At 42.1% G+C, this 15,341-nt stretch overlaps 1 protein-coding gene across 1 annotated transcript in view; it reads left to right on the forward strand.

Annotated features, from left to right (window-relative positions):
* Positions 1–15,341, forward strand: part of CSMD1 (CUB and Sushi multiple domains 1) — a 1,361,167-nt gene that overhangs the window by 1,283,115 nt on the left and 62,711 nt on the right. The window contains exons 53-56 of the mRNA XM_048497567.1: positions 3,312–3,485; positions 7,655–7,828; positions 11,765–11,953; positions 13,738–13,911. Of these exons, the coding sequence (XP_048353524.1) occupies positions 3,312–3,485; positions 7,655–7,828; positions 11,765–11,953; positions 13,738–13,911 (711 nt within the window). The remainder of the gene's footprint in view (positions 1–3,311; positions 3,486–7,654; positions 7,829–11,764; positions 11,954–13,737; positions 13,912–15,341) is intronic.

Here is a 15,341-nt window from a genome sequence, read left to right on the forward strand (position 1 = left end):
TGGCAGCACACCTGCTCTGCCTCCAATGGGGTTTCAGGTTGTGCAGGAAGAAGGAAAAATCCCATTGGGAACCCCCTACTTACAACACACTTTTTGGTGGAGTAAGTTGGCTGCCAACATACTGGGTGTGCTTAGACCTTTTGTAGCTGACTATAGTTTCTGTGCTGGGAACACCCCCAGAATGCCCCTTCCATGCTGGCAGAGGCTCTGTTTCAGGGGCTGACTTCCAGATTTGGATGCAACCAGCCATTGACGTAAGTCCCTCTGTGCTTGCATCCATGCCATTTTGCACAGTGCTGACGGTACAAGTGCTGGCACAATCCTTCTGCTGCTTCCAATGCTGCTTTGCCCTCCACCTTTGGATTGCACAGTAAATTTTAAAGTTATACCCTTTCTCACATTTCTTTTTCTTTAAAATGCTGTGTTAAAAATATATTCATGCATCTCTAGTCTAAATGTGATGAATTCTTTATTGATCATTAAAACATATGACAGAATTTTAGCATTGTTACTACGTGAATTTCTTTTTTCCAAAATTCACTGTTATAAAGTCATTGATTGCTCCTTTCTTTTTACTTTTTAAAGAGAGATTCCTTTCATTTCTTTTTCAAATGAAATCAGCGCACCCTGTTGTGCCTTCAGTCCTTGCAGTTGTTTTATGGTGTCTGCTCTAGTAAGATAACTAAATGGTTTGGGAAGACATTGCCTGCCTTTTTTTGCACAGTGAAATTCTGAAATTCTGCAGATCCTCCCTGCCTGCCCCATTTCTCTTAAAATTTATTTTTGGTCTAAATTAACTTTATCTGAAACAAACTCCATTTTCATGGGATAATGGTCTGCCACAGAATCAAGTTCTTAGACTTCAGCTGACCAGAACTTTTCATGTTTGCTATCCAGGACAATAAATAGTGGTCCCAGACACTAATGCCAGTCCAGTGCCAAAGGAATTACATGAACTAGGTGATTGGGCAGTTTCACATCTCAGATGAGTCAAAGAAAACCTGGGCTGAGAAGCCCATGGTGACCCTATCTTCGAAGGGTGTCAACAACAACAAAAACCTGCTAGACAGTTGTGATCCACGCTTATAGAAAAGTGTGCTTCTGAATGAATTAACAAAGATGGCATTTTGGAAAATCAGTGCCAATGAAGCTGCAACCATTAGTATTCAAACAATGGTTCCCTTAAAAAGCATAAGTGATGTCAGTTTAAATGCTCATTCTCAATTTAACTTCACAAATCAGCAACCTGTCATTATCATAAGCATGTTATAACCAAGAGGCTAGATTTTTCAGTGTGCCCTCATTGCACCCTCTGCTTTTAAGCTAACATTTTCTGTCCAGAAATTAATTTCAGTTGTCACTCATTTTAACTCAAATGAGTAGATTACAAAGTGATTGTTTTCAGCGATGAATCATTTAGTGAGTAAAAAAATATAAGCATATTCAGAATTCCATAACTGTTGTGAACAAGAGTTAATGTATCCTCAGCTATGCATATGCACGGAGTTCTTCTCTCAGGGCATTTCCATCACAGAGGAGGTAGAGTCCATTTCTAACCATTTGTTTTCCACTGTTAAACATCTAGGAATAGTGTAAAGCAGCAGGAAAAGAGGAAGACCCAACATAAGATGGATTGGCTCAATATAAGAAGAAAAAATCCTTAGTTTGGAAGACCTGAGCAAGGCTGTTTATGATAGGAGGTTTTGGAGGACGTTGATTCATAGGGTTACCATAAGTTGGAAATGACCTGATGGCATTTAGACATGTACACACACAAAAACAAGTAATTACCGCAAATTGTGTCTAGACCCTATGAAAAGAAAAGAACAGCATGTTGCTATGGCTTAAATACCACACAATTGAAGCAACTGTACTGACCCACCTTTGAACCACTTCAAGATTATTTTTTTTTGGACTAGCATTCTCTTTAATATACTTAGGCCCCATTTAACTTGAGTGGGAGGGTAAAAATATTTGGTATTTTATTGCCTCGTTCCTTCAGATCTTGAGTTGTTTGGGTGCTTCCTTTAACCAGGGCCAAAGTGACAGGGAATCATTAAATGTATCAACTGATGTGCTTTGTAAGTGAAATGAATTGCGTGGAACTTGCACACAGCCGTTACGTTTCATTAAGATAGAAATAATAATGTCATTTTCAAGTGAGGTCTTCTCAGCTAACCCAAGATGTCCTATGCTTTAATAAGCTGGTTTCATTATGGATATTGCTTTTTTGCATTCTCATTTTCATGTTGCAAGAATCATAAATTAAATATAGGAATATCTAGATTTGGACAAGTTGTAAATATCAACAACTATATCAGGTTTCTGTATTCAGCTACACGTGATTGAAAGAACACCCACATCTACATTTTTTCATGTATATATATTATCTAAATACTATGTCTCTTAGAATGTGTTGGGTGAAAGGAGAAAAAACTTCAGACCTGGGCAGTATTAATGAATACAAAAAGTTTAAAGGGTGAGGGAGAGCCTATAGAAAACAGTGACTGAATATTCTTTTTTTAAAATTTCAGGAAACTTAAAAAAGAAAAAAAATGGGTCTCTAGACCTAAACAAAGTCACAGTACATAATAACTACTGATTCATTATAATCTCTGTTCTCTTACCTTCTTCATAAACACAACAAATAATATTAATAAAATCCAATTTGGAACATTGTCTTTAAGACGCAGTTCAGCTCAGGGCACTGAAGTAACATACAGGGGGAGTTTTAATGGCTCTCTTCATGCTCCAGTATGGTGGAGCCATTTTGACAACGTCTCTAGTTAATTGATATTAGACCGCCCTTGCTGTTTTCCATTGAATGTTTACAGGCTATATTTTGTACTGAGCAGAATTATCCCACTAATTCTTCATTTTTTTACTGTTCATTTCATAACCTCCCAATTCTCTATAAAATCCATAAAATAAATCTCAAAACAACCCAACTCGGCAGTGTTGTCAAACATAACAAACCTCTTAAACACAAATATACATATTTTTCTCAGTTGATTCATGTGTAATAAATAGCATCTTTACAAATATGGAATAATGTTATGATCTGGTCCTGAATTAACAAGGGACCAAACCCGGTGATTTTAATAAATTAAAAATACTTGTTGATTGAAGGAAGGATGGCAGATAAAGGATTAAAGGATCAATAGCAATTGTTTTCAACCTGCAGATATATCTTATGGGGTGATGAATGTTTGAGGCAATATTTCAATATTATATTAATCTTACTGAAACTAAACATAAGCTCCAAAGAATGTTCATGTGTGTATCTCCTGCATTGTTTTCTTTTATTCTAGCTGGACATTGCGGTTCCCCAGATCCAATAGTGAATGGCCACATTAGTGGAGATGGTTTCAGTTACCGTGACACTGTGGTGTACCAGTGTAATCCTGGCTTTCGACTTGTTGGCACATCCGTTCGAATATGCCTGCAAGATCACAAGTGGTCTGGGCAAACACCAGTTTGTGTCCGTAAGTAGACCATTTTCTACTGTTTGTGTTTTTTCCAAGCAATTGCAAGATAAGCAGTGCAATGAGAAAAATGGCCCAGAGATCAAATACAAGCAGAGAAGTAAATGTCATGCTTGCTCTTTCCCCTGCTTGCTGCCATGTGCTATCCCAGCTGGCTCAGTGATAAGCAGTACCCAGCAGGAGGTGTGACAGGGTTCAGATCTATTTCTTAAAGGCATTTTTAAGAAGTTATGAAGAGAGTTCAGCAGTGTTCATGTACTCCATTAGATTTACGCTACCTACATTACACTGCTTTGCAAGGTTAATCCATTCTATGCCCTTTGATTTCAGTGGCACTGGACTGGAGTAACTGTTCACAGGATTGTATTGCCATTAGTCTAGAGCTAGTGCAATGTATTTGTTAATGATAAGACCTATGGGCTAGAAATACCTCATTTCAGCTGACTAGGCAACCTTCTCCCCAATTTGTAATGAGGAGATAACAACGGTAATCTACCTGAAATGTTAATTATATGATTTACTGACATGTGAAGTACCCAAAGTGCTTTGAGAACACCACAAATTGTGTATAAGAAGAAATGCTAAATAAATACTTCTCATGCCTTCTACAGGTTAAAATGTAATTGCTCAAATCTGGGTTATTGCTTTTCATACCACTTCTAACAAGATGACATCCTCACACCACCTTAATAATGTTCAGCGGCTCTGTTCCCCTGGAGAGTTCTGATGTGAATTCTTGGATGGACCTTTCTAGGTCTTCAAAGGTGTTGGCCTCTCCTAAGCGCCGCATCCAGTCGGCCTGCCATGGTGTGGGGGGGTTGTCTCCCTCCTGGCTGCTGGGAACGGGCTGGGGCTGGATGGCCGGCAGCGGGGTTCGCGTGGCTGGAGTTGCTGGCAGTTCTCGCTGCGCAGGGGGTGTTGGTTGCAGTCTGGCTTGTGACTGATGTGGGCTTGGTTCTGTGGATTCTGGTGTGGGTTGCGGGTCCGAGACAGGCCTTTCTTCGGCTGGGCTGACAGCGGCGGCCTGTGCCGGGGCAGGTTTGGGTGGGGCAGGCCTTCCGGAGTTGGGACCTACCTATGGCGCCGCCGAACAGGGCTTGGTCTCTGTTGTTTTGGCGCCGCGCCTTCTTTTTCTTTGTCGCCGGCTCGAGGTTGGTTGTTGGCGCAGATGAAGCAGGGGTCCAGCTGGGCAGCTGCCTGGGGCTTCACCTCTGTTGGGCAGAAGCGCTGGCATGGGCGGCTGTTGAGTCAGGTGGGCTTCGCAGAGGCGGCGCTGAAGCCGAGGATCTGGCTAAGGGCAAGGCGGTTGGCTTCTTCCAGTTCTTCTTCTGAGAGGCTGGGGCCGCTGTGGGTTGTTGTTGGTTCTTGAACCCGCGGTCGCAGGTTTGGTGGTGGTAGACGACACCCTTCATCTTCTTGAAGGTGGCCTCACAGTCCGCCAAGAGATCTAAGAGGGGCTCCCTTCCATGAATGTAGCTATAGTGTCTGGCGAGCCCTGGAAGGGTCGTGTATTTGGCTTTGAGGCCACATGGCTCACATCCATATGGACCTGTCTGTGGGTATTTGAGCAGCTTGGGCCTGGGCTTCTCTCCCTTGGGAGGGCATGCCGGTAGGGTCCCGCCCCTCTTCTTCCCAGCATGCCTGGGGAGCCCCTGCGGTGCAGGAGCTCCAGACAGTGGCCGGGAGGTGGCCCGACGCTGCATTGCTGGCCCCCCAGAGGGGGGGCGGGCGGACTGGTCAGAGCACAGGGAATCCTGTGCAGTTGCCGCCCGCCTCCCCACAGGGAAGCCTGGGCATACGGCCTGCCGTGCGGGCTCACCGAGAGGGGTGGATCCTGGCCCCAGTTCCCTCCATGGGAGACCTCAGCTGCGGCGGAGTGGCCCACAGGTCCTGTAGCTGCATCCGTCAGGCCTCGAAGCATCTTCAGGGTGACCTCCAGGTTGGTCTGTTCCGCCTCCGTCCAGGGACGAGCCGGGGTCGTCATCTTCGGTGTCCTTAAAAGGACAGGCAGGAAGGCGGAGGCGCATGGGTCTTCAGTTCTGGGAGCAATTTCAGCAGGTGTCCCCAAGGGGGAGTGGAAATAAGCAAGATCTTGTGTAGATGTGCCTATCTGCAGCCAATGGGGGACATGCCACCCTATTGGACTGACCACAAGGCAGTTGCTACACTTTGATCTGAATCAGCAAGCGATCTCTTCTGGAGTAGTGATTTCAGCAGGTCACCCTTAGTAGGGTGGTGGCCCGACCAGGATCGCGTGTAGATCCATTCAGAACCAGATTAAACTAGTTTTTCCCATTGGCCTTTACTTGCAATGCAACAGTTGCAGACTGTTGATCTGCCAAGAGACTGGCAATGTGTGACAATAATAATGATGATGTGGTAGAAGTAGACATGGGGGCTGAGACCTTTAGTTTCTGGACAGCTCTCAAAAATAGCATCTGTCAAGAGTAATGAGGGGTGTAAGCTGCAGCTGACTGACTGGAATATGCATTTGCTTAAAAAGACAATAATCTAAACACAAGTGTCCTTCACAATCACAATTTTTACAGACAACCTCAATTTTACATTGCAACAATATGCCATTTGTAATCTCTTCTGACAGCTCATTTCAATTGTATGATTCACAGTGAAGAAAGTAACGCATTATTAGACAAATCGCAGTCTCTCGGGGAGTGGGATTCTCTTTGGCTATTAATTACAACAACTAAAGATAGGACCTTTATATTGCAATGTGATATGTCTCAGATTAGCAGTTAACATTACAAATGATCATATTGTCCTGCCTGTGAGCTCCCACTTGTGTAGAGACAATGTTAATTAGATGGGTCTTTTGGTCTAATCCAGCACCCGAGACAGTTCTCTTTGTTGCATGTTAAAAACTATTCCTAATTGCTTATACATTTTTTAATATAATGTGTTTTATTAAATTTTTATGCCATCCTTCCCATTGCGCGCTCAAAACTCCTCACAACATATCAAAAGCAGGAGTTTGTAGCAGTTATTATATTAAGTAGTTATTCATTTTGTTTTGTTCAAAAAGACTAGGGAGTTTACATCAATATTTTCATTTATATTACTCCTGCTTTTGCTAACTGCAATTGCTGTAAGAAGGGCAGAGGTTGTCAAATACTCAAAAAGTTACAATACAAAAATGGGTACACTGTGTGTGCATGTCACAAATTATGCAGGATTGTTGTGGGTGTAAAGGATAAGTACTCCTGTATTCACAACGGTACCTAGTGAAGTACTGACATTAAATAAATATTAAATGGCAATTATTGTGTTTACGAGTAATCTTTTAATTGTTTTTGCAGACCATGTTTATCTCCCAGTAGATACATCTTTTCATTTATGACTATGAGCTAGTTCACAGGCAGTTCTAAAGCAGTTGTGTTGGGAATGCATGGTACAGTTATGTTGGTGTACATGCCACATTTATTTGGAATTTCCTTTTGCACAAACTAGTACTTCTTCCATAAATGGAGTAAACAACCATGATGTCCTTAATTGCTGCAGTATTTGTTGTTGCTGCTGCCATACAAGTTGGACATCACCTCTGGGAAGACTCCAATTTGTACCGATTGCACCACCAATTATTGTGTAAGGACAGCTTTGATGGTTGAACTAGCATCTATGTGGAGGAAAAAACTAGCATGTAGCAGTAATTATTAATTCATCAGTAGTGGTAGAAGTAGCATGATCGTTATCAACAAATATACGGGTAAGGATATTTTACACATTTTACAAAGTATGATGTGTAATCTGGTCCCAGAAGAGTTACTGCAACCGCCAATTCAATTTAAAATTAAGCCCCCAGACATTTTTCATATCTTGCCATTTTGAACAACAAGGAGTATCAAGTGCATTAATCAAGGTCTCAGTATGCATTTCAGAATTTCCATGAATGTCAGGATTCCTTCAGTGGAAGGATTCCTTCAGCAGTTCCATGGGTATTCCATTGAGTTCGTATGCTAACTCTTTTGAGGAAGAATCTATAGATGCTATTTGTTTATCTGTTCATGTACATCTACATCTCTGTTCCTAACTGACAGCTATACTGGCGCTCATTTTTACTATTTTTTACATATGCTCTGAATACTGATGAAAAAATAAAATGAGGGACAGTCCTGCCATAGGCTTATAACATGTCCTGTATTTTCTTCCCACAGCAATCACATGTGGCCATCCTGGAAATCCTGTTAATGGAGTCACAAATGGCAGTGAGTTCAATCTGAATGATGTTGTCAACTTTACCTGCAGTACTGGATATTTACTTCAGGGGGCTTCCCGAGCACAGTGTCGCAGCAATGGACAGTGGAGTAGCTCTTTACCTATTTGCCGAGGTGAGAAAAGAAATATTATACAGTTACTATCATCCAAACAGAACTCTTGCTGCCATCCTTTATATAGACCTGGAAATTTAAGAATTGAATGTATTTTCCTTGAATAAGGAGAAAATGTCAAAAGCAGGTAATTGTTTTGTTTTTAATTTTGTTTTTCGATGCAACCATTGCATTTCCAGAAGCAGGCAACTACTTCTTTGCAAAGATGAACAAGTATGCTTTTTTTTTCCTTTTTGGATATGTAAGTTGTCATTGGGAACAGAGGAGGGAGTGTTTTCACTAGTTTGGATATATAGTCTGAATCAGAAAAGGATTGACATAATATTGAGCTATATCAAAACTGGGAATCATGGAGATACAATTTTCCTTTCATAAGAAAACTATTGGGGAAATCTTTGCAGGACTGTAGGAAGGGCAGCTGTTTGCGGGTTTTTTGGGTAGACAGTGGCATATTTGCCTAGGGACAAGGGGACCACTTTTCTGGCCACATGGGGGTGCAAAATCAGCCCCCCATGTGACCAGGAAGACAGCAGTGGGGGCGTAACTGGGCGCTCTCGACCTTGCCCATGTCGATGACACATGGGCGGGGTCGAGGGTGCTCGAAGATGACAAGGCAGCGGGACATCCTGCTGTCTTCACCTCCGAGTGCCCTCAACCCCGCCCATGTCATCATCAACATGAACATGGACAGGGTTGAGGGAGCCCCCCTCTGCCCCCCCCCCGTTGGCTAGGCTGTCAGTCAGCAGCCAGCAGTCCCTTCTGCCCTGCCCTCCAGGCAGGCCAGAAGAGACTGCAGTCCCCAGCCTCAGAGAGCTGCTTTTATAAGCACTGGGGGTGGGGATTGGGGAGGTGTGGCAGTGCCCACAGGATGGGGTGGGGGCGTGCCCCCTGGGCCCCCCTCAGTGTTTATAAAAGCAGCTCTCCAAGGTCGAGGACCGCAGTCTATTCTGGCATCCCCAGAAGGGCGGGCATAAGAGACTGCCGGCTGCCATGGGGGGCGGTGTGGGGTGGGGCAGGCGGCGACAATTTGTCTCCAGGTGCAATTTACTCCTGGTATGCCTCCGGGGGTAGAGGCATCAAATTTGCAGCATAGCTGCTGATGGCTGTTCTTATAAGAAGCCCCAAGTTTGGTGAAGATTGGGTTGGGGATCCAATTTAATGGGGCCCCATTTTTCTTCATTGAAAACAGTGGAGAATAGGTGGGGCATCCTTTTTGGGAGCCCATGAAATTGGAGCCCTTAACCCAATCTTTGCTAAACTTGGGGGTTCTTCTAAGAAGGGTCACTTAAACCTGTGATTCAAATTTGATGCCCCTACCTAAAAATCCCCCCTAGAACCCCACAAAGATTCCCCATGATGTTTAAGAGACCCAGAAATTTTCAGACATTTGAAAAAGTGGGGGAAAACATAGTATAGTGATTGGAATTTTTTGGATTGTCCCAAAAAAAGGGTCTATTAAGCCCAAATTCAAAAAATACAGAAAAAAATGGTGCACACCCCTATTTGAATATCCAGTTAAAATTTACAACTGCATATTATGAACATTGTTAATAAAACCGTTTTCTAAGATCCAAAGCGAAATTATAAGCTAAAGTTTTTTTACTTGGTTTCAAACTCTAGTTTAAATTTTAAACAGGTCTAAAAGTCTTCTGAAAGAGAGTTTTATTCAACAGTTTTTCAAAACATAAAGAATGAATTGGTTGAGTAAACACCTTTGTCTGGGCAGACTGGCTTTTTAACTTACAGGGAAATTTCCCAGTGGGACACTGGTTTAGAAGGCCATTGGTAGTCAAAAACAAAGAGCCAAATCCCAACAAGTCTGCCAGCTCTGAACAGGAATCACTTGGCCCATGCCTTTTACTAGCAATATTAATTGGTATCAACTGTCTCCTCCTGCACTACTGCTAACTTTCAGGAAAAAGCTAACACCCATTATTAACACCTAGAAATATCACTTCCAAGTCCTGGCATTCACCATCACTCCATACCATGGCAGGAACAAAAACAGGGTGGAGGGAGGAGGAGTGCCTTAGCATGACACCACTTCCAGCTGAGAATCTGGAAGTGAGGTTACCATGTCCCATTATAGGAATTACCCCCATCTCAATTGTTTTTACCCCAGAGATTGGGGAAATCCCAGAGTATCACATATCATGATGACAGCTCAAAGTAGTATTGTAGTCTCTTGCAATGTCTTGCTGGGCTGGCTACCTTACTGGCACTGCTGAGCTGAGCAGCAGCACTGACTTGTAAGCAAGCAGGGACTGCTCAGCTTAGCTTGCTGTGAGGCCATTTTCATTTCCCAGTATGCTGCTGCCCTCTGTACAGTGCTATGGAACTAGATGTCACTACCAAGTACATCCCAGATATTACAGTTGTTTTTCTTGCTATCAATAGTGAAGAATTTACCTATTAAGTGTAAGATTACACATACGTGCCCTGGTTTTCTATACAAATGCTACTGCCATAAGAACGAAAGTAGCATATCAGGCAGATAAATTTAATATATATTCTGAATATGCCATGTTGCCAGAAAATTGAGTGCTTCTATTGTCCCCTTTTTTACCTCAATAATTCAGTTTAGATTGCTTCTGAGTAGATTTAGTGCAGCAAATCATTTTAAAACACAATGGCCTTTGCTAACGCTAATATTTCCTCTTCATCTAGAGAGAGCATGTTAAACGTAGCCATTACCTCAAAATTCAAACAGATTTCCAGAGAAAAAGAAAAAGTATTTATAGCTATACTCTGAACTGATTTTAAATGTAACAGAAAACATATGGTTGTGGCAAGTCATTACTGCAACTGTAAATCTAATATCCGTGCTGAACAAACTATTTATTATAAAAGAGCTTTGGGAAGAATATTCTATTTTATGTAATGGAGCAATTTGGAAGTTATTTCTAGTAATAACATTTTTCAGCCTTTAGAAGTTTATGCATGTCTAAAAATAAACTTTCAATGCAAACCAAAGAAGTCATCAGAATAAAACAGTGTGTGAGGTGGATTGATGTCCAAGAAGGTGGCTTATGAATGGCATTTCTATTTATATAAAACTATTAATAGTGGCAGCCATCAAAAGGAAATGTGTATGTGTGCATGCATGCACTAGTAGTAACTGTAGCAGGAGATAGGATAGACTAAACTGATCTCAGTGTAAACTCCAGTGATAGAAACTTTTTCAGTATAAGAAGATGCAGATTTTTTTTCTTCAAGAACTTGAAAGATGCAGCATACTGTTAAGCAAGCCTGTTTAAAGGATGCACAGGACAGCCTTACAGCCCAACCCAGCGTCATGGGAATGGCACAGCTATCATGCCACTTCCAGAGGACTTGTAGGCAGTGCAGTGAGGCAGCAAAAAGAAAACAAACCTGGCTGCATGAAAAGCTCTCAATGGGGCTGAATGGAGTTATGCCGCCCTTTCAGGAGGCACATGTCCAAGGCCCAGACTGTGTCGTTCCCAGTTTGAAAGCCCAAAGTCAGCTCCACCCCAGGGACACCATGGCTTGCCCCCCCCCCCCCGCCCCCACACACACCAGCATCCTCTTGGACACCAGCTTAGCTTTTTTAAATACATTTCTGCTCTCACCTCCAATCTGTGTCACATGCCTCTGTATACACCCCTTTTTGGTTTTTCTGCTATGTCCTCCCAAATACTCTATCATTGTTTCTTCCATTTCCCTCATCCAATCTGTCCATAATTTTACATATCTCTGTCATGTGATATCTTCTTAATCTCAATGAAAAGATGAATTATTAAAACATAGTAGCAATTAAAGCTGAAAAGGTTTGCTGGCTAATGTGCTATTACATAACTGTAAATATAAGACAATAGGTAGCTACTATTATTTACTGGTTGTAGTCTTTACTGTTCAGAATATTTAAAGTGGTTAAGGATATGAATTTTCAGTAATTAACTTTGTCTTGACTTGCAGTTGTGAACTGCACGGATCCAGGTTTTATAGAAAATGCTGTTCGTCACGGGCAACAGAATTTCCCTGAATCTTTCAAGTATGGAATCAGTGTGGTGTACCACTGCAAGAAAGGATTTTATCTTCTAGGATCTTCTTCACTGACCTGCAAGGCAACTGGGTTATGGGATAGATCGCTACCCAAATGTTTGCGTAAGTATTCAACCAGTAGTAGTATTTGCCAGAATATCAGTTAATGTAGAATTGTATATTTCATTATCTCAACATCATTATGTTATGTCAAGTTATTGTGGTTTGCATTAATAGAGGAAAAATTGAAAATCAAGGAACTATCAAGAAACACTATTCCTCTTGGCACAAGATTGGCCACAATGATTGCCTTTCTTCCTCGGTATATGCAGCTAAGTGTGTGGACACAGCACTTCGGTGTCCCATCCATTACCCCCAGAACAACAGACCGGAGGCCTCCTATTTCATCTTGCCCTCTGCAATACCCCCCCACTTCCTGAAGAGAGACAGAGGCCCAGCATGTTGCAGGGATGGATGTTTGATAGCTGTTTATGGCCTAGGCACTCCCCACTCATGCACACACAAAAATCCTGTCAGGAAAATTATAATAAACTACCACAAAAGTTCTGAGGTAAAAATATGACTTAGAGAGGCTTTTGAAAGACAAAACAAAACTAGATTTTATTTTACAAGTTTTCTTCTCAGGTTGTTGTTACAGAAAGGTACTTAAGTGTTTCTGGGTTTTTTGAGACAGATATTTACTTAGAGGTTACAGAGCAAATGCAGTTTCTTAAATGGCTGTTTCAGTTGAACAATATTGCTTCACTTTAATATGGCTGTTTCAGTTTCCAGATAATTTCACACACGCCCAGGTGTCTCTGTTTAGGGTAAACCTTTACAACATGGTTCTGAACACTCTCCTAAAACTTCCACCCTTTACTCCAAGGGGAACTCATACTGGCTTGGGACAGATTAAGCTCTGGGGTTTCACTAAACCCACTCTTAACTCTGCCTGTTAATGGCAGCTCCAGTATCTAGGTGTGGTCTCCTCATGAGACAATAGCCAAGCTCTCTGTGTGGTTTTAGGAGTGCCTCCGTGAGATTAGTTTCCCTCTTGTTTTCTACCCACCACCAGGCCTCCTAGCCTCTGATGAAAACAAGGCTATTTCCTCTCAGTCTTTGAGATCTCTTTAAGAACACTGCCCTCCTAGCCATTCTCCCTCTGTCTTTGGCTCTCTTTGCCTTCAGAATCTCCACTGACTGAATCTGAGGACTGACATGAACTGTGTGTCACACAAGCTCTCAATCTGCTTTCAAATGTCTCAAAACTCCCTGAACTGTCTTTCTGACAGGCTTTTCCTGCTTTTATGTCAGCCAGCACACCCTGTCTGTGACTTCTGGCTCTTGCCTTTCACCAGCCAATCAGGTGGTTCTCTGGTTAATACTTGGTGCTTCTATTCTGGTGGAACTGCACCTTTTAAAATTAACCATTTTAAAGCCTAAGTCATCACACTCTCCCTCTCAAAAATAGGGTTCCAAATGTGAGTTTATTCAAACTGACATCTTTTTTAATGTTTATGTTTTTATAAACCCTCATTTAGTTTGTACACTTGAGATTTTAGTTGTGCAGATGGCTTTACAAAAGTCAACTGTACCAATGTAGAAAAGGCAACACTACATTCTAGCATCCTAGAAAAACCTCAGATCTTTGCCCAAAGTAAGTTTCATCCTTTGGGCTACCATCTGAAATAACTACTTTTAAAAAATGCATTTAGAAGCCAGTTTTCAATGTAATTTGAATTCCTTGCTCTCTGTTTATGGAAGACAAATCATCCAGAATATGATCAGAATTCAGCAATACTGTTGTCAGTTGTTGTACATAAATCTGACTTCACAGTTATAATCCTTCATAAGTTTTTTTGGAAAGAGAAATTGCTATGAAACTAATTCCTTTTCTCCCTACACAGCAATATCTTGTGGACACCCTGGAGTTCCAGTGAATGCAGTTCTGTCAGGAGACAAATTTACACACGGGTCTACTGTTCACTACTCTTGCACAGGAAGTCGAACTCTCATAGGAAACTCAAGTAGAACATGCCAAGAAGACAGCCGCTGGAGTGGAACTCTGCCTCACTGCTTGGGTAATTTTGCTGAAGCATTGACCTAGGAACTAAGATTATTTAAATCGGGCGTTGTTAATGTGTGGGGTATACCTCCCCACAGGGAAGGTATATACAGACTCCAGAGGAAGTGTGCGTTGCTTCTCAACTGTAAATTCTTTTATTCATTTTTTACATACATAGAATTCACAAAATTTATTTCCACAAAACTGTTTCATTTTTTTGTGTTTGTGTTCACTTCAGTGAGTACGCATTTTTTTAGTTTGCATTTTTAGGTCCTGTCCAAAGTTTAGGCCAGATTCATGTGATGTGTGAATCATAAGATCTTTTCCAATGGAGATGTGACAGCAAAAAGTTTAAGAACCACAGATTTAAATTATTCTCTTGTAGCAGTAACATGTAATGTTTACTTACATGATGTTCTCTGATTAACTCATTAGTTGTGTTTAACTATGGTCCATTCCGCACAGCACAAAAAAAGACGTCTGTGGGACTTATTAAAAAGAGGCAACTGCCTCTTTTCACTCCAGACACCGAAAATAAGATGTCCAGGGGATGTCTTAAAAAGAGGTGGCTTTCTGCTGCTTTCCAGACAGCAAAGGCATCAGAGGGGGAAAGAGGCTGTTTCCTGCCTGACCGTTTTGCTTTCTGGTCAGTTTCACTCACAGCTTGTGCCCAACATTTTGTGTGCAGCTGAAGGGATTCTCTTTGCTGCCATTTGCTGAAAGTATCCCCAGGATATTTGATCTGCAGGCTCTGATCCTTTTCAGCCCAAAAGTACATAGTTGTACCCAGCTCATCCTTCTGATTCTGACAATATATAATTTCCATATTTTAAAAAAATATTCGAGGAACTAACTTTGTAGCTACACAGACACAGGAGGAGGAGGAGTTTGGATTTATATCCCCCCTTTCTCTCCTGTAGGAGACTCAAAGGGGCTCACAATCTCCTTGCCCTTCCCCCCTCACAACAAACACCCTGTGAGGTGGGTGGGGCTGAGAGAGCTCCAAGAAGCTGTGACTAGCCCAAGGTCACCCAGCTGGCGTGTGTGGGAGTGTACAGGCTAATCTGAATTCCCCAGATAAGCCTCCACAGCTCAGGCGGCAGAGCTGGGAATCAAACCCGGTTCCTCCAGTTTAGATACACAAGCTCTTAACCTCCTACGCCCCTGCTGAGAGAATTGTAGCCACTCAGAAGACTTGTCTGTTGCTCACTGAAAATATTAGGTTTTCCACGGGCGGCAGACCTGTCTTCTTAGTGGCTAAGATTCTCTTCTGTGTAGCTATGAAGATAGTGCCTTGATTTAAAAAAAATAGGAAAACTATATATTGCCGGAATCAGCAGGACCAACTGAGTACAACTATGTACTTTTGGGGCTGAAAAGGCACCCAGGATCAGAGCTTGCAGAATAAACGTCCTGTGGCCACCTTGTGCAAATGGCAACAGGATA

The sequence above is a fragment of the Sphaerodactylus townsendi genome, linkage group LG01 (genome assembly GCF_021028975.2).
Source record: "Sphaerodactylus townsendi isolate TG3544 linkage group LG01, MPM_Stown_v2.3, whole genome shotgun sequence".
Lineage (NCBI taxonomy): Eukaryota > Metazoa > Chordata > Lepidosauria > Squamata > Sphaerodactylidae > Sphaerodactylus > Sphaerodactylus townsendi.